Raw genomic sequence first — 24278 nt, 5'->3', positions numbered from 1 at the left:
AGACAGTCACAGAGCCATTCAGATGACATATGTTTAAAAAAGTATCACTCGTTAGAGGTACAAAAAGATTAGTAAGTTAACTTATGCAGTAGCTTAGTATATATCTTTAAGTCTCAGAAACCTATGTGAAACACTTACACTCACTGGCTAATATCATCAGGGATGTCATTTGAGATGTCATCAGTGATGTCACCGACCATGTCATGAGAGATGTGATATGTGAGGTGATAAGCAGTGCACATACTCAATTATTCCTGTGTTTCATAATATAATGTTAGCTCATGGAAGTTGATCAGTAGAATTATCCTTTTCAGATTGCTATGGTCTGTATATTCCAAGAGCAAACAATATAAAAAAGACATCAGGCTTATTGGCAGTTAAAAACCTGCCGACTTTTAAAGTTTGTGATGAGTAGGAAAATTACTTGTTTCTTGTCAAGAGATTTAGGAGACTCCAAAACCTTGCAGCAATATATTTGTTTCCAACAAGAAGTCTACTGCATTCATCTTTTTTGTAATTGTAAATCATGCAAAATGCCAAACTTTCATTTAACATTTTTAGAAATTGTAATTGTTGCAAGCTAGCATTAACATGTAAGCCCCCAAAATTATTCTCTGGCAACCAAAATAAATATTTTGGTAATTAATATGCTTTGCCTTTGCTTAATATTGACTAAATTCATTATAGTTGATAAGTGGGTGAGTTCATCTTAAATTAGGGGATAACATATATTGTGAGTTTTGTGCATTGTGGTGCATGACACACAAACTTCATCATAGTTTCCTTAAACAAGACTGACAGAGAGAATATGAGATGTTGTAATTCATCTTTTTGTCATGTTTCGCTTGTCTAATTTTACTTGGTACTGCTCAATGTGAAAACCATATTCTAAAGGCGGCTTTTTAATTTTTAATGTTTTTGTGGCTGCAGTCAAGTGTTCCTTTTGGAGGCTTTGCATTCCTGATAAAATGCCAATTCTAAATTCACTACTTCCATCTGTATTGTAAACGAGCCATCTGAAGTGTATTAATGACAGCACAAGCAGACAAATTTAAATCTATTGATGTGATGCCAGTGCCAAAAAATAATGGACACACATGGGAAAAACAAACACACTTGACAAGAGCAAAATCGAGCCAAACACAACCAAACAAGCCATTACACTGAACTATAAAACATATTTTTTATGGATAGTCTACATACCCTATTTTTAATTTAAACCAAAAGCTATATCTAAGTTGTGTCAGGAGGGTAATGTCATATTTGCAACAGGTCAATACAGTTTCTTTAATCGATCTGTATTCTTTTCTTGAAACAATCCTGATTTCAAGCATAACAACATTTAATGTAATAGTCTTTATAAGATTTAAAAAGGCACATTACTGAGAGTCTGAAGTTACAGAGAACAGAAAACCAATTTAGTTCCAATTGGGAATGCAGGTCTTATCAGACCATCCAGAATGTGTACTAGTGATTAAGGTCCAAATTTACCAAAGAATTGAGTTGCCACTGTGTCATGCAAGGTGATGCAATGGTAACGCAACCCGTACGTCAGATTTCCCAACCCACCAAATCCACCTTGCATGGCCCTGCGTTGCTTGTAAATCCAGAGTAATGCAAGGCAGCACAAGTCACTGCCTTGCGTTTCTCTGCGCTATGAAAGTGTTACATGGGTGGAGCGTGGGTATTTACGCACATCCATCCATGCTTTTTGACACTTTACCAAGACAAGTAAACCGGGGAATGCTGCAAAATTGTACGGCTTCCCAGCAGAGGTGCAATAAGGAGAAATATCTTTATTCTGGCCAGGGGAACCATTGTTGCTTTCTGAGTATATAACTAGGTTCCAAGGGATACCATTTGCCCCATAATATTTTCTGTGCACATTGGACAGCGGAAGACCAGGACGGTCTTTTGGGTAATTGTCCAGACCAGGACAACAGTCAGGTCATATAAATGCACCAAGAGGTCTTTGCTCAGTCTTTCCAGTATGGTTGACCGTATTCCTTTCAACAGTCTTTGGGTATGACTGTTCCAGGATTTTGTTGCTCTCTTACTTTTAGAATAATGTTTAGTTTATTATACAGTTATTTTAATGTAATATTAGAGCAATAGATATTTTGGAATAGCTTTCAGCAAGCTGCTTGTGTAGGCAGCATTACTGTTCTTCAGGCCAATTGAAAAGGATCAGCATTCCCATTACAGTAGAAGTGAAAGACCATGACTTCGGGAATCTGGTTGATCAAGAAGCAGTTGCCGCTGGCATTTATTCCTAGTTTGTTGACAGTGTTTTCTGGAAACTGCCAAGCTGGTTATGCAAGTTTTTTTTAAGTGGTATGGCAATCCTAATTTCAAGCTCTATTCACTGAAATAATCTTGAAATATTGGGCAAATCTCTATCAATTGAACTAACATTACTTCTAGGATTAAATTGTGTCCGAAACCAGTAGTTCACCTGTAGATACAAAAAGTCAATTTGGGTAAACTCTTGTTCAGTATATTATTTGAGGTGTGTTTGCAAAAAATATTTTAGTTAGGAAAATGGGTACAGCAGATTTATATGAAAAGCCCAAAAAAGTAAATTGTATTTGGACAAGAAAATTGACTTATCTTCTAATAAAATGATCCATAGTTCCAGAACAACATTTCAACATTTCACAATAAATTTGCAGCCTGATAAAAAAAGGATTGTGCTGTAAGTAGTTTTTGATTACTGTTAGAGTACTATGGGAAGACTGGAGTGCTTCAAGAGTCAGTCACTGCAAATTCTTTGTGAATTGGGCCATTTGACCAGATTCAGATTCAGTCTTCTTCCATTGTTTGTCAAAAGGTTTTCACAGTTTGGCAAATCATTATTGAATTGTGTTGGTTCATGTGTCACAGGAAGAGCTTTACTCTTTTTTTACTCAACACAATGTTCTACAGAAAAACACATAATTGTTCCAGTGTTGAAGTTTTGATTTCAAGCAGTGTCAACTTGAATTTGAATAGGTTTTTTAATTGATACGCTTGGCCTGGGCGGGCAAGCAGCCACACATAAATTGGAATATCCTCACACAGCCTTTTTCAAAAGGGAGGTTTGAGGCACCTGACCTGGAGCTCTATTTTCTATGTGTCCAAGCAAACTACACCATGTACTGGCACAAGCACAACCCTTTCATGCCACATCTGGCGATCGAACAGGGCTATATGGCACCTGTCCCAAGGTCTGCCTACCTGGGAATGTGCGGAGGGGCTGCTGGTGATGTGAACTCAACAGTTACATGTACTACAGTGGCGTGGGAGAGGATGGCTTGGAAACTTGGCAAGCCACTACTCTACACATCGCTTATTCCACTGCCTTATAATTTTTCCCTACCAGTTATGCATGAGGCAGCCTGCAGAACCATATTTCTTAAGACCTGACACAGCATGTGAGGCGATCTCTACTCAGATGGCTTATTCATCAGCAGTGAGGACTTCTTTGCTGAGGAAATACCAAATCTAATAGACATTTTCCACTATCGCAGACTCAGACACAACTAGATGATCACCCGTGATTTACCACAGGAGCCACCTACATTCAACACACTGCATACCCTGTTCAGCTCTCCGGGTCCTAGACACCTAGGGCCAGATTACGAGTTTGGCAGTGCAGGTGTGGACCACCATGCCGGCCGCCTGCTCCTGAACCGTCAAACCCATGGTCGGGCTGCTCGCCAGATTATAAATGTTTCTCGTGTCTGGTAATTTTGTTTTGGCAGTGCCTAGGAAAATGCTCACCCCAATGGGAATGCCCAAAAAAGTTCTGTCATGGCATTAACTGTAACGTTCATGCCATGCAGGAACTGGGGTGCATGCACTTAGGGGCCACATGTTATGCTCCCTGCATGCACCCCATGGCCATGAGACAACAGGGGGCCCTGTCGGTCTCTCTTTGTTTCCTCTCTGCCACCGTTTCCATGGAGGAGGAACTGCCATAAAAACCGTGGTGGAATGGAAACCCATAAAATGTTTAGTGGGATCACGACAGTCCCACCAAGTGTATTACTGCCGCCACACCACCATCAGGGAACAAGAGTTCCCTGGCGGCATCTGCACTGCAATGGAGGTCCGACTGTCCTAGTTGTAATAGGGTGGTCAGAGCGCCGGTGCGGTGGTGGCTGGACTGCCACCACTGCACCTCTTTGAGTCTTGAGGTCATTGGACCACCCGACTCTTAACCAGGCCTCTAGTCTCTAATCAATACCACTCGTCCCAGCTTGAAACACCAGACATGATGGGGAGTGCTTGGGCCGGGTGGGAATCAGAGTTAGGCACAGCACTAATGGATAAACCATGCCATTACTGTTGTCAACAGACTGGGCAAACAATCTCCAGTAGCAAGCTGTGTATAATACACTAAGTTTTTAGATCATATGTACAACACACCTGCTAGATTATGCTGATACCACTTGTGTCCCAATTACAGGTGTAAGAGAGGTGGGGTAGAGGGTGAGGACTTCTTACACCTGGCCTGGTCCTGCGGACTGATTCAGGCATACTGGGGAGAGATAGCGGTGCACTGGCCATCATGACAGGCCAGGGTGTAAACCTCAGGCCAACTGTGGCACTGTTGGGTCACACTGAAGAAATACAGAGGTGTTTTAGGAAGTATAAGGCACTTGCACTACTCCCTGCCAAGAGTGGCATTGCATACAGTTGGGGAAGGGGATGCGCCTGTAAATTCAAGGAGGGCTACTGGACCTCACTTACTGTAGAGACCAGTTCATTATGTTTGTTGCACTACTACCCCTGAACGCAAGGCTCTGAGATACATGGGACCCTCTGCAACATCCTCAGTAACACAAATACCTGGGGAGACGGAGGGTATAACTTCATAAAATGCAGAAAAAACACCCTCTAGGGATATCACTGTGTAGTTTCTAGTCCAGAGAGAGTTGTGCAGCTTACCCTGATGATCAGTGACTGTAACGTAAATATTGTTTGGATGACATATGCAATGAAGTTTGGGATGGATTAGGGGCCCAGGTAGTTCCCCCACACATTTGTGTACAAGATTTAAAAGACTAGCACATAGACATCAGGCATTAAGAACTTTATGTGCACTCATTACCTACTGTAAAACATAAGAAAGGGTAGGCTGGTGTAAAACCCTACTTCGATGGAAGTCAATACTACTGAGTTGTTGCACAATGTTATTACTTGGACATTTGATGTAACATGATGATCTGCATGTATGTAAAAATACCAATTAAGAAAGTTTGGGAAACAAATCTGTATATTTTTATTCTGTCTGATATTGAACATGCTATGTATCTTTAATGTGAGAAAATAAAGCATTTGATTTATTGCTTACACTTTATGAGTACTGGAATTGCCAGCCCTATTTTCTGCCTGTTCTAAAGAAAATATTTCCTTAGTGTGGTATTTAACGCACATTTGATTACTTGCAGTTTGGCACTCTTTATTCTATGTTAATCTTTTATACTTTCAAAATGAATATTTTGATTGGTTGATGTTGGTACATTTGATTTTGGTGAATAGGAAACAAAAAGTTAAGAACAGAATAATGATTAGTACCTTTTGGGCAAACAACAGGTATCGAAGTTCAAAGGATTTTTATCAGCATATGTGGATTAAATCATAAAAGGCGGACTACCCAAAAAAGATCACAGGTTAACTGGCAGATAGTTGAAAAGCTATGTAAAACACCAAATTACAAATTAAATGTTATGTTGTTTGGGGATGAAATCTATATAGCTATGTAACAGCCTTTGTAGACTTTAAAGAAAAGTATATGAACTAAGTAAAGTAGGTTTCAATTATTCATATCGGAATGAAAAACAGTGACTACAATTGGGTAGTTAGTGATACGGGACCTACAACTATTCATTATACCTATTTCTATATCTTACTATATATGGTAATGATATTATTTGTTTCCAAGTGTTCACAGTGCCAGAGGGCTACTTTGAACAAGGCACAGACACATCTCTAAATATATTGATATTGAAATACACTTAAAATAAGTTATCACTAAAGCAGAATATTTGCATTCATTGTTCTCTGATTGCATTTGCTTTTACTAGGACATAAACATATTTTATGTTTACAGTAAGTGCCACGTATTTTAATTATATTTAAGACAGTATAATTTATTTTTCATTTTTACCATATGATCAAAAAGGCATGAAATCTTTGCAACAGAGAAACATATATATTGATGGAGCTTGGTGTGCCAAAAATGTGTACACCCAAAATCATTTCCTAAGGGACTTTGGGGCGTGCAAAATATTTATTTTTCCATATTCTCATATTTTTCTGCACGTAATATGGAAAATAAATAGAAAATGATTCAAAATAGCTTCGATTAACATTGCACAAAAACAATCCTAATGCTACTGGTATAATTCATGCAATATCCTGTAAGAGTTGAACCCTCTTCTACAATTCCTTATTTACACACCCAGAATAAAAGAATTTGTGCTTAGAGTGTACAACAAATTAAACATTTTTTGCAATTAAAAATATTGCAGGTTTTAAAATAATAAATTATTCTTTTGTCCATTGGCCTAATAGATAATATCTTTAAATCAACTGAAATGCAAAGTCAAAATGGCATGTATTTCATATTCCTAATTTGAGGCAAACTGCAAATGAATGTGAGTTTCAATATTAATATTATGTGGGTCATATTGCATGTTAGAGTAATATAATGTAAATTCATGCATTCTTTCCGAGATAAGTGTTCAAAATTACACAGAAAGGCTTATCAGTATGTTATGAATATTGCACATAGAGACACAGTCATATTCTTTACTGATATAACAATAACCAAAATACATGTCATTACTACACCACAGAAAAAGAATAACACAAAAGATTTACTGTTTCTAATTGTTTTTCGCAAAATATGAGTTTGACAAATTGACCGACCCACAGTAATAATAAAATAAATGCCAAATTATAATATTTCATCAAGGGTACAAAACAAATTCAACATGCATGAAAGAAAATGTGCAAAAAAAGTCCTAGGTTTCCCACATCATGAGAATACTTAAAGAAATATCCATATATTTGAATCTTTGTATCATGCTTCACAAACACAATAATGCCACAGGATTGCGTACACTTACAGCGTAATGGTGGATAGTTCAGACATCTTGCAAGAGTGCTGGTTAGCCCTCTTTGGCATACAGTAGCATTTCTGAAAGCAGTTGCTAAATATGACAAAATTAGCATTTTTAAGCGTAATCCGTGAGCTGAGGCAGATCAGTGCTACAAAAGGTGTGACACTTTTCAAGATACAAAGCACACAATGGAGTTTGAGCAAAGGAAAAGATGACATTCAGCCACCATCTAATAGCTGAACCAAAATTAAAAAGACAGGACGAGACTGACAATGATGATGATGATGTGATTGTAATGACATGTTAGGAAGTGGATCTTATGATAACTTTGTATATTGTATTACTGTTCTAAATAGCAACTATCAATTTCTCAGCACCACAAAGAAAGACCAATTTGCCAGGGACACTAGCTTATTCACCTTGTCTCCAGCATGTGGCATTCACCCCATTTTGTGCCATAAGAATTGCACTTAAGGTCTTTAAAAATTTTGAACCATCTACATCTATGGTTTAGTGCAATTGCTTTATTATTTCTTTGTTTAAATGTTTTCTTCTGGTTTCTTCTGACCCTAAACAACATTTGGCAAAACGTTCAATAAGTATCATTTGATGTTTTAACAGTGGTGGATAATACTTCCACTGACTGTGTTTACAGTTTCACAATGTATTATGTATGATTTCTTCAAAAACATCAGACTGTGCAACTATCTCTCGAACATGCACGATAAGTAAAGTCAAAGTTCGGTTTACATTATCCACAGCTAAGAAGACTTAATGATTACTTTCCTTCTGGATCCCTAATGGGTTGTTTGTCACAATATCAAGATATCGAGGTCAATCACATTGATCTGCACATATATCAACTTCTCAATATCCACTAGAAATTTGTTGTCAATGAGTTTAGATTTACTGATCTATCTCCACATCTACTTACCTTGATGATATATTCATAATCACTATTGTGGAGTAGACATAAGTGCAGGTCAATATTAAAATTTCAATATTGTGGTAGAACACCCCCGGATAATATTTATTTTTTCTCTGGTCATGTATTCTCTGGTCATGTTGTTATAGAGTAATTTTACTGTTATCTAAAGAGTATGAGAGTCAAGTCTCAATACCTTTAAATATAGCACAAATAAATAAAAACTTGTTTGATGTAAGCAAATAATTCTTGACTTTGTACTTATTGAATGCATTTTGGCACAACGCTTGGAGTTTGTTTGTTACATAATCCCATTCATTTATATAGGAATGCAGTTGCATTTGTGTTCTACATTTCAATGCTTACATTTTCAAATAGTTTTGTTCTGCTGATCATACTGCATAATATGTTTATTGATGATATTGTAGCTAATTAGTGCCTGAAGGTATGTGTTCAACAATGCTATGATTACCAACCCAACATCAGAGCTAGGTCACCAAAATCATAGCTTTTTAGCATGATCAAGGGGGGAGAAGAGTGAAGTATTTTGGGGATCAAAAACTAGGAAACGGCTGCCCTATCCTTACCTGATTTAACCATTTCCTTATTGCTACCTGTGTACTGAAATTTTACAGGTGGCAGAAGGATACTGGAGATTCTGCCCAATTTCCTAAATTAGAGGATCTTAGGCAGCCAAGTGTAGTTTAGTCTTGCTATTGGGGAACGTGACCATTTTAGCATGTGTAGTTGCAAACGTGTTGACATTTCATTTCAGATCCTACATTAATAATAGCCTCATTTTGGAAGATTGTGGCAGCCTCAAATGTCATCTTCTATAACACCAGCAGAACACAACAGTCACTATAAGCATACTGGATGAGGAAAGCAGCAAGTAATTTTATTGGAGTGAAAGATTAATGAGTTTACCTTATTGTTTGAGTGAACTGTGAACCTTCCACTTCTTTTTTTTCATATTTTAATTATTTGTGAATAACTTTGTTTTGGTGCCTACGGTGGCAGCGGATATGCTGAATACTGAATACTATAACAAGTTGATTTTCTGCTTTTAATTTCAATTCTGTCAACTCTCACATATATGTAGATCACTGGGTGCAAAGGGTGCAGCTGTGGGCCATAAGGTGGTATTCATTGTATTGTATATAAATGGTCTACATAAATGCACCTGAGAATTGTGTGCAACAATTTGTTTTAGTGTCTTCTTGGTACGTGAATAAAGGTTGATTCAACTCACTCACATTTATTGTCTTAACAACACAGTATAATGGTGTTTCAGCTTAAGATGTTCCAAAGGCCAAGGTGGGTATTAGGAAAATGCATAATTGAATATGGCAATCAAGTGCTTGCATCAAGAAAAGTAAAGGAGAACATAGCTGTTCAAATGTGACAACAAAACAATTTTCAGATGAGCCTATGATATACAAAGATATAGAGGAATGCAGAGAAGTAGAAGGGACCATTTACACCCAAGTGTGTGTGCAAACAGAAGTGCAAATGTTTTTGTTTTTGAAACTTCGACATTGATGAGCTGAGCACAGTCGATACTTGCTGAAGATATACACAGCTACTAAGCAGCTTTTAGCTGTTAAAAACATTCCACATATAGAATTAAATCATGGGAAATTAGCTCAGAGAAATTGGGGAAAAAGACAGAGAAACTCCTATTTTGCTAAAAATGTAGGTGTTAATTAAAGGCTGTGTACTCCATATGCTCAGTGCAAATCTTATTTGCAGAGTGGAACGTTTGTGCCTGCAATTAACATTAGTGTTTTGTGTGAGAATGAACGAGGTGAAAGGAAACACATTTGAAGGAGGGATCATGAAGCAAGATGAACTACAAATATTTTGTCTTCTACAATGAAATGTATGATATGATGACTATCCACAAGGAAAATAAAAATCAAATGTAAGGCTTGCATCCAATTAACATAAAAAATTCAGAATAAAAATTAAAATGGTGCATGAATGGGAATGCGTCTAGACTGGGGCCATATCTGGTGCTCTATAATTGAACAGGTGCAGAATTAAGTTTTCGCATGATCAAACCTGAACAAGGCATGCAGACCAGGGCTGTGCATTCTATTAACAGAAAATACTGTCTTCAGCACATGCTCCAAAAGTCCATATGCCTCACAGTGTAAGTGTGAGTAGTAGGTCAACCGGCAGCCCATATTTGTCTGTAGGGTAACGCCTCCAGGCCCTAAGAGAGAACAGGAAGTCCACCAGGGGATTGGGTTCACTTAAATACAGGTGACACTGACATTGTGGTGTAGACTGCACTGTCTGAATTTTCTCAGGCCTGACCCTGATAGGTCCCTCATGAGGAACTGTTTAAAAGAGACACCAGGGAGGGGGTTAAGCAATTCTCCTTTTTACCTGGAAACCCTGAACAGATGTGCTTAAAGCCCATGAACACATGCATGCAGATATGTGTATATATGCATATGTATAGTCACATAAAAATACACAGCAAAAGTACAGATAAGGTTACAAATTAAAACCAAGAAACATCCAAAATGTGCAAACTATGGTTAGCTCCATAGTTCATAAATGGCATCACAGTCATGCAAATCATAACTTGCACACCAAATACTGATTTCCAGGGTTTATTCATCATATACAACATCCAATTTCTATGAAAGTATACTATACCTCAGTGCCCCTGCTTTTTTGCCAGGCCCAGCTCCCAAGACGTTTGGCAATTCACTGCAGAGGTTGCACCCAAACCACCATGAACAGCCAACCTCTGAGGCACTTTGGCTTTATTGATAGGGTCGCAGATGTGTGTGACCTCTTCTGTAATATTGATCATGATGGTGCTACATAAACACCAACATAAATAAGTGGGCATTCCCTCATTTGCCTACGGATGAGCCTCTAGGTAAATGATGGAACCCTTTGCCACTGAACTTGTTCCCTATTACAGGTGAAGGTGGAAGCGCAAAACAGCTGTCAAGAAGATTTTGCGCCACACAACAATTGAGCACAGTTGATGCACTCTCTGAGGACTGCCTTTGTCAAGGGTCACAGTGGTCACACAGACCCCCCGAGGCTTCAAAGCAGGAAGATGTAGTCAGAGTATTAGACCTGTCTGCAGGGGGATCCCTACTCTCCTTTCAAAGGGAGGCTAATTTCCGCTTGTAGTAAAAGGTAGACTGGCTAGCGGCTTTAAACTGCCGGCCTGCTGCTTTGTTCTCAGTGCAGGCCCAAGTCTGCACCTGCACTAGGAACAGAACATTTAATGTATGGAACATTTAATGTATGAGGGTGCACTGTCTTGGTCTGCACAGAGTGTACCCAGTTAAGGGTGCACCACAGGGAAAACAGGGACAGTGTGACTGATCTATGATACTGTTCATCGTGTCTTTAGTATAAAACCCACCCCACTCTTACTCCTTTTACAGTTCCAATGCTAACCCCTTCTTTAAACTGTAGAAGACAAAAATGAAAAGTAGGTAGGGAGTGAAAAGGAAAGAAAGTAAGAACAAGATTATTCTCCTTACATTATATTAATCACAGCCAAATGTAACCAAATCAATTGGAATTGGAATAGTAGTTGCCATTTATTTTAAAGTCTTTGTCTGAGGCACAATCTGTGACCATAAGAAGTGGAGGAATTCAACACTAGTCTAGGATTTCAAAATCCATGCCAGATTTTTAGACTAAACGTTGATTGTGTAATTGATTTAGATATTGCCTTAATGCACGTATATGTATTATGTTTATAACTTGAAAATATGTCAAGCCATCGTGGTAGTGCTATAGCCAAATATATTACCCTCCGAAGCAATTGATGTGGTCAAGCGACAGATGCCATTAATTACATGAAATAACCATTCAGTTTTTGCCCTTTTCTTATCTCTACATGTGTTCGACCTGACAGCCCTTAGGATGGTCTTCACCCAAACATTTTGCCTATTCACCTCCTGTTGCTGAAATTAGCTTTTGCTGGCTTTAGGACTCTGTGCACTTTACTACTGCTAATCAGTGCTAAGGTGTGTGTGCTCACTCCTTCAAACTTTGTAAAACTGGCCTACACCTGATTGGCACCTTAATTTTACTTTCAAGTCCGTAGTAAAGTGGTTACATGTACTCTGGGCCTGTAAATTAAATTCTACGAGTGGCCCAGCAGGATTTATGGTGCCACTGACTTAAGTAGCCCTTCAAAACATGTCTCAGGCCTGCCATTGCAGACTGTGTGCAGTTTTAAACTGCCAGTTTGACCTGGAAAAATAAACCTTTTTGCCGGCCTAATCTTCATTATTTAATACATATAAGTCACTCCAAGCGTAGGCCTTAAACAGCCCATATGGCAGGGTGCAGTGAATTAAAAAAGTTGGACATGTACTTTTAGGTTTACTTGTCCAGGTAGTGAAAAACTCACTTGTGTTTCACTACTGTGAGGCCTACCTCTCTCATAGGATAACATTGGGGTACCTTACTACATTTAATAAGTGATAACTTTTGATAGGGGCAGGTGGGAATGCCATGTTCAAACTGAAAAGAATAATAGTTTAAAATCCTCTCTAGTGGTAAAGTTGTGTTTTAAACCACAATTCTGAGTATGTCACTTTTAGAAAGTTTGTATTTGGTTATCCTAACCATTTGATGCCTGCAGTCTGTGTCCTGAGTCACGTGACTATGTATAGCTGGCAGTTGGTCTTTGTGTATTACTCCCAAACAGTAAGAGAAAGGGGGACTAGATATTGACAGAATGGACCATCCTGCCGGGGTGGGATGGGTATAACTGTTCCCTGCCCAACATCATTTAAAAGGGGCTGCCTACAGCATACTCATAAAGAACCTTAGACCAGCCTATTACCACACAAGGCCCCTTGGAGCCTGGGGAAGGGAGGGAAGAAAATTCCAGAACCAGATGTCGGGGGAAGTCTAGACTGATCTCCCACTTCAGAGCTGACACCAGGTATAAATATTGGACCGTCAAACAAACTCTTCATTACACTCATGGACCTGTGACATTATAGAAGAAAGACTGCCCTGAGGTCACAGGAATGCCATCCTATTTGAGGCCTACCCTGCTCTCTGAGTAGGAAGACTGGACCTGCTCCCTTCATCCCAGGCTGACCTGAGGTACTCCAAGGGCCAGTTGCCTGACCTCCTTGAGTTACCGGGACACAACAAGCTCCAGAGACCTCCTAAAAACTGCCCAGCTGATCTGCTACAACCGGACCTGCCTGGATGTACAACTGGACCTGCCTGAGCCCTTATGACCTCTGCTAGAGTGAGTTCCTGATCCCTGGAACCTTGGCTGGCATCAGAGTGCACTCCTCTGAAGAAAAGGGAGAAATCATGAAGTTTTGGGCTCTTTATGACCATGAACTGGCCTCTTCTCACCGAGATGTTGCCACCTGTGAGGATTGGCAACACAAAGATCCAGAGAACCAGACTCTTTGAACTACTGCGAACGACAGCGAGAATGGCAGTAAGAAATCTGTACTTCATGCTACAGCAACGACAGCCACAGTAACAGGCAAGGCAAAGCTACAACAATGACCATCAGCGACGCCTGACAGGATCTTCATGCTACAGTGACAACCATCTGTGATGCTCTCCTCGCGGCCTCCTGGACCGCGAACTGGACTTTTGCACCAGACTTTTCACAGGTAACATTTTCAGCGGACAAACGTGGTCCCTTTATCCAGCCCATGCTCCATTGTGGTAGGCCTGAACTTGTGACTTTCTCTTGGTCTAGCATGCCCAGATAACTGCGAGTGGCACTTTGTGTTTTGCCGAAAGTGATGTTGGCACACTGGTTACTCCTTGTTGATTTATTCCTCATAGTGACCTTAAATAACTTTTGATAAACCTGTCCATGCGAGTGGCACTTTGTGTTTTGCCGAAAGTGATGTTGGCACACTGGTTGCGCCTTGTTGATTTATTCTTCATAGTGACCTTAAATAACTTTTGATAAACCAGTCCATTTCTTATTAAACTGCATTACCTGATTGAGTCGCAGTCAATTCACTTAACATGACCTCAACAATTCATATTACTAAAACAAGGTCCACATGTACTTTACGATCAGATTTGTTTGTGTGTTGGGTTCAAATTTATACTCCTTTAATGATCAGGGTGCTGAAGATGGTCTAATGTAGTGCTGACATTGGAGGCTGAAACGTTGATGCTGATTAAACTTCTTGCTCATAATTTGTGGGTTTTGCCTTTTAATCAGATGATACAAACAATGGACTCATTCCAACTATATAAAGAGTGGACTTCACCTACATTAATCTAGAGGCTTGAACTTTGGTGTTTGTTTCCCTTATTTGTAAATAATCAATGTATGTAGAATTTTGTTTTATTTGTTATGCACGCCTTGCTCTATATGATTTCCAATGAAAAGTATACAAATATTTGCGAGAAAATCTACCCTTGTGTATGCCTGATCTCTGTGTGTGATTGATTTGTATGGTCATTGTTCCAAGACATGCACCTTATGGTTAAATCTACTTGTCATCATTCGTGGGACAAACAACAATTATCTTTTTTTTAGTGAGAAAATATACGCCCAAATGATTTCCCTTGTTGGCCCACCATGTTAACTTTAGCTTTGTGTCTTTAGGTGCTATGTTTACATAAATCTTTGAAACTGCATATCTGCTGTTTCACAGATTGGATTTTTGCTGTTTTGATCTCAACTATTTAATAAATTTGACTCGATTATTTTAAATTGGAATGGGAGTTTTCTATTGTTGTGTTTCCACTTTATTACTGTTTGAATGTGCATAAATACTTAATACATTGTCTCCATGATAAGCCTGACTACTTTTGTGCCAAGGTACCAGAGGGTTAAGCACAGGTTAGTTAAGCGACATTTGTGGTTTACCCAAATAGGGATTGGGGTTATTGCTTGAGATGATACGTCACCCCTCTTAATTAAAAACCCACTTTTCTATAACATGGTATTCTCTTTTTAGCATTACCTCCATCCTTTTCACCTCCACTACCTTCTCATTCCATATTTGTTGTGACCTTAATTTCATACTTTTCACCAATTGCTTCCCCGCATACTTTACTTAGGAACCCCACTCTACTCTGTGAATTGAGTTCAGCTCAGCATAAATTACCATTTTGTTGCTGCGATCTGTGCCCCAATAACAGTGCTTGCATGCTTCAGTGATTGATACCAATTATACCTACGATATAAATGTACATTTTCTAATTTGTACTTTCTATGATCTACCTCGCAGCCTTATTACTAATGTAAAGCGCTCTAACACTTTAGATGCTCAATAATGTTATATAAAAATTCATAAATAAATAAATAAATATCTGTATCATGTACACAGTAATGCTGACATTCGACACTGAGGAACAAACTTCAGAGGAACTCATTGGTCAGGTTTACCCCTAAATCCCTCTTTTTCCGTGCAACTCATATGAAAAGCATATTCACTGTAGTACCAGTAGCAATAATTGTATTTGCTTTCCATTCTAACAAATCTTGGTATTATTGTCTCAACTGGTTTTCGTCCAATATTTCTGACTTTGCATTCTCAGTCTGTTGACGCTACTCACTATTTACTTGCATGCCTATCTCAGTAGGCGCCCCACAAGAATAAGAGCTAGGCTTTCTTCCACCTTTACATATTTCCATTACAACATAATCTCTTCCTTTGGTTTGTTCAATAATCTATCTGCAGATGTTACTCATATCTTTCTCTTATTTCATACTTTTACCCCTCAATTAGAGGAATAAATATCAAACTGCCTGACAGCCATCTGTCAATGGATGGCCATTCGCTTAGTCACACTAACTGCATCAAAACTGAAATATTATATCTTCTAGCCACTTCGGAACCTAACTTGGTTCTTTTTCTGGTTCCAGACACCCTCTGACATCATCCTCATACAGAAATCTTGGTATAATAACCCTGCAGTTAACATGTGAAGGTTCATAGTCTTGACATATTCAGCATTATGAATGTGTGTAATTAACTCGAAAATCCCTTTCAACACTTCCAAGGAGCTCCTGTCCTTATTAGCTCTCACCAAGCTAGACTACTATGACAGCTTACTAGTTTGGACGCCTCCTATATTCTTTCACATCACTAGACAAAATTCCAAATGTGGTTAATACTACCATTTGCAACCTTCCCAAACATACTGATACATTATATTACTATATCATCACCAATCAATCAATCAACAGTTTATTTTGGGGTATTTCCTTATAAAACGTACAATTTGTACAATCATAAAATTCATCAGTAAAATGACAAAATATAATAAACAGATACAATACACAACATGTACCTCAAGATCAGAGATTTCCTTTAAAATTGGCTACATTTTTTTATATAAATAATAAGGCCTATAGACATTGCCACACACAACCCACAATACCCATTAAAATTCATACAACAATTGGACCTCCGCTTTCGATTTTGTTGCACACAAATATATTGAGAAGGCCACATTAGGAATTTTGACAATGCAGAACCATTCTTTTTCAAGGTTCCAGTTTTCAGGAACCTCATTGGCTTCTAAATTTGTCTTTCACCCATTAAATGACATAAAGGCATGATCCATTTTTCCTAGGTACACTATAGGCTGGACAGAAGAACAAAAAAATCTGTTCAGTTTCCTTGGATTTTAAAAAAACTGAACAGTTTTTTTTGTGACATCATATCTTGACCATTTCACAGTGAGGGAGTTAACTGTCAAAATATCTATTCTGAATTTTATTTACAGATTTTTTGCATTACATGGTACAATTCTGTTCATGTAGGGTTAAAGTTTCCTAATACAATTATGAGATAAAACTTTGTCAATTGGCCCTCCACCTCTCAGCTCGGTCCATGTTTTCTTCCTGATAAACTGCTAATAGCAGGCCTTTAACCTGGATCTAAAACATCCTTTTATGGAACAGGGTTGTGCCATACATCTCTAGGGTGTAACTTAATTAACTATGCTTTGATGAAGGTTAGCCAAAGATTGAGCAGTAATTTTCCAGATGGATCAGATTTCTAAGTGAGGTTCTATGTGATTCCATTCATTTACAGACCAGATCCTTATCCAGTATATCAATGGTCTAAGATTGGCTCCATGATCAACCTTTTGTAATGCTAGAACAAAGGCTAATTGGATGAAAGGAGCACTACTAAGAAGATTAAACAGGATCTTACAAAGGAATTTTCACATACTTTTAGCGACAGCACATCCCCAATACTGCATATTTCCGACCCATACAGAGCCCTTCCTAAAGCCTTTGCCCTAAAAAGTCCCCAAGGCAGGAGAAAGTTTCCTGCTTGATGTTGCTATATACCTTTTGACTACTAACATTGATCTATGCTGTAATATCATCTTGCTTTTATCTATTTGAGCATTCTAAGACAAATTTTCAGCAATATGAACCCCTAAATAATGAAAACTCTTAACTCTCTACAAGAGAACTCTCTCCACTATCATCCTGACTTTATAGCAATGATCGGCATTCAGAGCCATATATAGTTTTTCCTGCATTCATCTCAAGACCCCGGCAGGATCAGAAGCATGAAAAACAATCTAACAATGTTTGCAATCCCATAGGGGTTCTAAATATCAGTAGGCTGTAATTGGCAAACATTAATGTAGGGATGGATAACTTCCCTGATTTTGTTGTGTAATTTTGACATACATTTAGCCAATTGACCACCCAATTGATGTAAATACTAAATAATTTGAATGCCAGGACACATGCCTGTCTGACACCCTTGTTTACAGGAATCATTCATTTAAGCTCCCCATTATTTCCCCATCTTAAAGGCTCTGAAATGCCATACTTCCTAAGTCCTTCCCAAAGAAGATCCCTATGGACTACGGGCCTTATTAAGAGTTTAGCTGTGTAGCAGTGGGCTGCCACACCGGTGCCCCACTGCCACACAGCCAAACCCGTTCTGAGCCTGCCCGCCATATTCTGAGTGAAATACAGGCCGAGTGGACCTGCGGCGGCTGGCCAACAGCACTGCCTTTCAAAGGCTCATAGGAGAGCCTTAGAAAAGCAGCATGGGACAGCCACATCCCGTTCTGGTATGGCATGGACTGCAAAGTTCATGCTGTGCTGGAACAGGGGGTGCATGCACATGGAGGGTACAAAATGTGCCCCTCAGGCCATGAGAGAAAAGGGAGATGTGCAGGGCCCCCTTTGTTTCCTCGCTGTCACCCTTTCCAATGTGGTCTCACCACCGTGGTTAAGGTCGCAGTGAGGAAATTCATAATATGTTTGGGGGTCCCGCAGTGGCACCACCAAGCATATTGCAGCCTCAAGACAGCCGCGCCGGGGATCACAGATCCATGGTGGCTGCAGTGGTCCCATGGCAGTCAAACTGCCAAAGTTGTAATACAGCAGTCGGACCGCAGGTGCGCACCGCCATCATTGTGCCACCCCGGGTTTGGTGGTCCACAGACTGCCAAATTCGGAATCAGGCCTTTAGTCAATCAGTTTCAAAAGCACTTATTTGCAAACACCTTTTGGAAGATCTTCAATTAGGTTTATGGGCTTGTAGTTTGTGGGATTATCTTTACCCCCTTTTTTATGTTGAGGAATGATTTCTGCTCCCTTCCATGATTCGGGGATTTCCTCACCTGCAATTATAGCATTTGTCAATATACATATATAGGGGATGGATACAATAGGTACTGATGGATGCAAGTCCCCAGGGATCTTATCAGGATCCCTTTCTCAAGGAGAATAAAAGTTCCTCAGTATCATCTAAGAAAAAATAAATAGACCAAAAGTTACAATTGCTTGTTAGTTCTTCTCAAGGGAGGAATACCTCCAGACTACTGTTTGGGGAAGAGGTCACATTGGGATCAGGATATATATTCCCCAAATTTTCTTCCCAAGCTTTATGGTTGTACATGGGTCTCTAGTTGTCCATTTACCCAAATGTGCTAGAAAGACCTTGTCTCTCTTTTTCAGGGATTCCTTCATGTCAGTCCACTGTGCGTTCTCCCACTCTTTTTTTACTATTCTTGCAAATATCCTTCTAAATCTTCCTCCCCACTTTTGACTTGTTCTTAGGGTTTATTGCCTCTACAAGGCTTAACTTTGTTCTTCTGCATTACTTGTTATACAATGGAATAATATTATGTTTAATTGGAGATTTTTTATAATCACTGTTAAAAAAAATCCTTTAACTCACAGATTAATTATAACTGCAGAAGAGTTACTGGGATGTCACTGGGCTCTGTGTTGTCATGAGGTTCAAAAGCAGTTAAAAACGACTTATAGATGCATGCTATGATCTTAGAGTAGTTCGCTAACATAGCCCATATTTGATGTTTCTGTGGTCATTGTAGGCCAATAAGCAATGTCTAAAGACATTAACTTCTTTGTGGGCCATACCAAACACAGCTCTCTACATTTTTAGGACAAGGGCATTAGGATCACTATCATCCAGCCTAAAACAGCTATATCTATCATATATGGCCGCAGCCAATCAATCAATCAATCAATCCATTTATAGAGCGCGCTACTCACCCGTGAGGGTCTCAAGGCGCTGCAGGGAGGGAGGGTGCTGCTACTGCTCGAATAGCCAGGTCTTGAGGTGTTTCCTGAAGGTGAGATGGTCCTGGGTCAGTCGTAGGTGTGCGGGGAGGGAGTTTCATGTCTTGGCTGCCAGGTAGGAGAACGATCTTCCTCCGGTGGTGGTTCTGCGAATCCGTGGGACGGCGGCGAGGGCGAGGCTGGCGGTGCGGATCTGGCGGGTGGGAGTGTAGAATGAGAGGCGGTTGTTGAGGTATTTGGGGCCCATGTCGTGGAGCGCTTTGTGTGCGTGGGTGAGGAGCCTGAACGTGATCCTCTTGCTGACGGGGAACCAGTGCAGGTTTCTCAGGTGGGCGGATATGTGGCTGTGGCGAGGGATGTCGAGGATGAGTCGTGCGGAGGTGTTCTGTATGCGTTGAAGTCGTTTCTGAAGTTTGGCTGTGGTTCCTGCGTATAGGGCGTTCCCGTAGTCCAGTCGGCTGGTGACGAGGACCTGGGTGACCGTCTTTCTGGTTTCGGTGGGGATCCACCGGAAGATTTTTCGGAGCATGCGCAGGGTGTTGAAGCATGAGGATGAGACGAGACGGCATTGACTTGCTTGGTCACCGTGAGGGAGGAGTCCAGGATGAAACCCAGGTTGCGTGCGTGGTCCTTGGGTGTCGGTGCGGTGCCCAGCGCTGTGGGCCACCAGGAGTCTTCCCAGGCGGATGGGGATTGTCCGAGGATGAGGACCTCCGTCTTGTCTGAGTTCAGCTTCAGACGACTGAGCCAAAGATCTAGAATTTTGCAATCAATGTTAGTGGCGTGATTTCCCCTTTTAAAAGTGTATTTGACACTGTGATCTGACTTTAAATGGCCATTGCATGCCTGCAGGCCCTACTTACAGTCATAAGATACAATTGCCTTTCCACTAGTATATGGTTCTTGGTGCTTGCCACGTCTAATTGAGGTATCCCACACTCAATGTCCTCTTGTATTAAAAAAGATTGTGGTGCATTGAAAGGTTAAAAGGTTTGATTTCTGCATTTTACCTATGTGCTTGGCTCTTTCAATTGACACTAACCCCATTTTCCCAGTTCTCCAGTTCTGTGATTAATAGCCTCAGTGTATCACTGAGTCAGTGAGCTAGCTACAAAAAACAGACCTTTATATAAACTTTAATAAAGGGCCTCAAATCCATAAAGGGCACAGTCATAAACTTATCATTGGTTATACCCTAGTACACAATGTTCGATCAGCTAACCAACAACTCCTTGTAACACTATAACATCCTTGTGCCTTATAGGGATTACTTTCTTTCTACCTAGTGACACCTCTAAACTGGAACTCACTTCCCTATGGGCTGTTCTGAGTCTCAGTGCTAAACTCTTTCAAGATTGCCCTTTAGAAACATCAAAAAAGTAGCATGACTACATGATCACATAGCATTACAAACATTTGTCAAATGTAAATTTGCTCAATCGTGTACTGTTTTTGCACTATTGCAATCCATGCATTCCCTAAACAATCTATCTATCTATCTATCTATCTATCTATCTATCTATCTATCTATCTATCTATCTATCTATCTATCTATCTATCTATCTATCTATCTATCTATCTATCTATCTATCTATCTATCTGTCTGTCTGTCTGTCTGTCTGTCTGTCTGTCTGTCTGTCTGTCTGTCTGTCTGTCTGTCTGTCTGTCTATCTATCTATCTATCTATCTATCTATCTATCTATTTCTCTCTCTCTCTCTCTCTCTCTCTCTATATATATATATATATATATATATATATATATATATATCTGTTTCCCAGCTATGTACCGTTTGATATTGTTGTGGAACTGTGTTTCCTTTTGAAATCCTTATGCTTAAACATGTAAGTTGAATAAACATATTTTCAGAATTCAAACAAGTCATGTCAATAATGCATGTCAAGATTTCAAACATTTTAAAACTGTATTTTATGACCACTAAATACATGAAAGGATTTCCTGAATTCCAGGTAAAAGATCTAAAAAATTATTAGAACTTTCAATCTTACATCAGAAATTAATTTATACTTGGGCAAATTCAGCAAGTTAGTCAACTGTTTCCTGCTAATTGTCAAAACAAACTCCTCACTGGCCTCTAGTCTAGAACATATTAATGCTTTCAAAAGTGACAGAATTAAAATGCATGCTTTCTCATTGTACCATAATGCATACAAGGACAGGAGAAAGTGGGCGAAGTCTCCCCTTATGAGATAATTGCAACATATTGTAGCATGATTATTCTTCTCTCAAATTTTTAATTTGATCATTTAGCTGTATCTTAATGAAGGGGATATTAATGTCTTCCTTAGAGTAGAGAAAAATGGATATGTTATTCTGATCTTTCTGGAAATCTCCTATAAAAGCTTAACAAAGATTTTTCAGCACAATTGTTGCCAATTCAAGACCTTGTATTAAAAACTATTTTCCTTAACCATACTACACTTGAGCTGAATTTAATTCACTTTATCTGAGACAGCAACTTTTTGACAATGCACAGAGGATTTACACCAATTACCAATCATACAGGCACACTAGGAGTTTAAGTGAAGATATTTGGAATTGTTCTTTCAAAATGTATTTTGGGTCCAAATCACTTTGAGAAACTATGAAAACTACCTTCAAATTGTTGAAAGGCTCCAATGAAGATTGGAGCTTTAACACAGATGGTCTCTAAAATGATCCTAAGCCAATATCTGTGAACAAACCTAACTACACAGACAGTAGATACTCAAGCCTTGCTCTTATGTCACAGTGTGTTATTTTATAACATTGTGATTTAGTGCCAATTCACCACAGAGTGTATATTTGTGCAGCACCATTAAAATAGTGAGGTGGGTCTTATTGGTTAAATGTAACTGGTAGAAAAAGGAAATGTTCAAATATTTCTGAAATGTGAGGACATTTGAGAGTAACGGAGGAAGCCTCTAGCATGTTCGAATCAGTTTAGAAATAGCTCTATGTCTTATCTTTCCCTATCAAAGTTAATGTCACAAGAAACTGTTGATCCACTGAGCAGCGGTCAATCGTTTAGGAGAGGGTGAGGGTGCCAATCAGTCAGAAAAGAAGCATAGCAAGTCTAATACATAATAAACATTCCCTAGAATACTTTTTGGACATGTACTGAGAGCCCTTACAAAGATCACATCGGTGGAATATTATGATGAAATGAGTGTGCTCCACAGATAAATAGCACAGTTACTTTTTGGGAAGACCAGGTGAGACTGCATTGCCATGACAGCCAATTGAGTGGATCAAGGCCATGAAAATAATTGATCCACAGGCATATATGAGATAAGAAATAATTTTTGTAAAGATTCTTAGATGATAAAAACATATTCTTAGATTAGAACATTTAGGTTTCTGAGCCATGAGGGTAGGGGGCCAATACAAGGCCAAAAGTGCGGCTCAACAAGGCCACACTTTTTGTGATAACCAAAACCTCTCTCTTCTCACCATCAAACTTGAGCCATTTGTTGTTCATCAAGTTGGTCCCACAGTGGCAAAATAAAGAACTGCAACATACAGATCTACATCCAAATCTGGGACAGTCTAAGTGTTATCAGTGTATATGCAGACAAGCAGGCCTGGGCTATAAGTAACATGTAAATAATTCCACATAGATTCCAATAGACCAGGGAAAAGTAAGAAACCCTGTGAAACCCTGTGTGTTAGTGCCTTAGAGCGAAAATGCTAAGTAAAACAACTTCTGAATTTTGAATTTTGAACTTTGGAAATTCCAGTACATTCATAATGCCTTTGGCATTTGCATTTCAGATGCTACATTAATCACACTAATACAAATATAAATAAAGTTACGAGTATGGCAGTAGGTAGGTTGGCAATTAATTGTGGCATGAAATATAAGAAGTGTCAAAATACAAAGGTATGCCTTTGATGATCCCTGACACACATATTAATTATTTTACAGACCAAATCTGGAAAGCGATTTTGAATGCTCCTTTCAATGCTAAAATCAACCCTGCCATGGTAAAATCCTTTTTTTGGGCCCTACGCAAAATATACTGGACACCCATACGTCTACACAAACTGGGAGTGACTAACTCAGACAATTGTTGTAAATGCAAACTCGATCAATTCACCATAAATCAGGTTATACAAGTTTAATCAAATGTGACATTTATGGGACAGACTTTTATCACCCTTCCACATACTCATCGGGGTAGCTTTTGAGCTCAATTTTCTGACCGCTGTGTTAAGTATCCCTCCTCACCCTCTTTCCCTTATCACATCGCAAAAGGATTCATCCCTACTAGGTCTGCTTCTTTCCTTAGGAACTAAGGATATACTATCAGAATGGATATCAACAACATTGGTATCTTTCAATGAATGGTGGGCTCTACTTTGTACCTCAAGAATCTATGAAAATATGATAGACACCAAGTTCCATGATGGTTCCGGCTCCTGCAGATTGTGGGATAGTTTTGACATATACCTCCAACAATCCAAACCTTTCCGACCCGGAACTTATAGATACTTTTCAAATTTACAGCTGCCATTACTAAATAAAAGAAAACATCTTCAACAATGTGCTATCAGACTATATGGTTATCATGTGGCAACAATATGTGATATGAAGCAGTGCGTACTGTTAATTGTATTGGGAAACAGCTGCAACATACATTCCTGGCGAGCTAACTGTTTCATCGTGATAACTGGGCTCCCTGTCCCTTCCCTCTTCTCCTATACCCATC

At 39.2% G+C, this 24278-nt stretch overlaps 1 protein-coding gene across 4 annotated transcripts in view; it reads right to left on the bottom strand.

The window, feature by feature from the left end:
• Positions 1–24278, bottom strand: part of ADCYAP1R1 (ADCYAP receptor type I) — an 808856-nt gene that overhangs the window by 68055 nt on the left and 716523 nt on the right. For 2 of the 4 annotated variants that reach the window (XM_085628887.1, XM_085628888.1), the window contains exon 13: positions 7119–7202. The exons of the other annotated variants lie outside the window; for them this stretch is intronic. In XM_085628887.1, coding sequence (XP_085485013.1) covers positions 7119–7202 — 84 coding nt within the window. The remainder of the gene's footprint in view (positions 1–7118; positions 7203–24278) is intronic. 4 annotated transcript variants of the gene reach the window in all.

Source organism: Triturus cristatus, chromosome 10, assembly GCF_964204655.1.
Source record: "Triturus cristatus chromosome 10, aTriCri1.1, whole genome shotgun sequence".
NCBI classification, from domain to species: domain Eukaryota; kingdom Metazoa; phylum Chordata; class Amphibia; order Caudata; family Salamandridae; genus Triturus; species Triturus cristatus.
The sequence above is the reverse complement of the archived record's forward strand: the minus strand, read 5'-3'. Positions and strand labels throughout refer to the sequence as shown.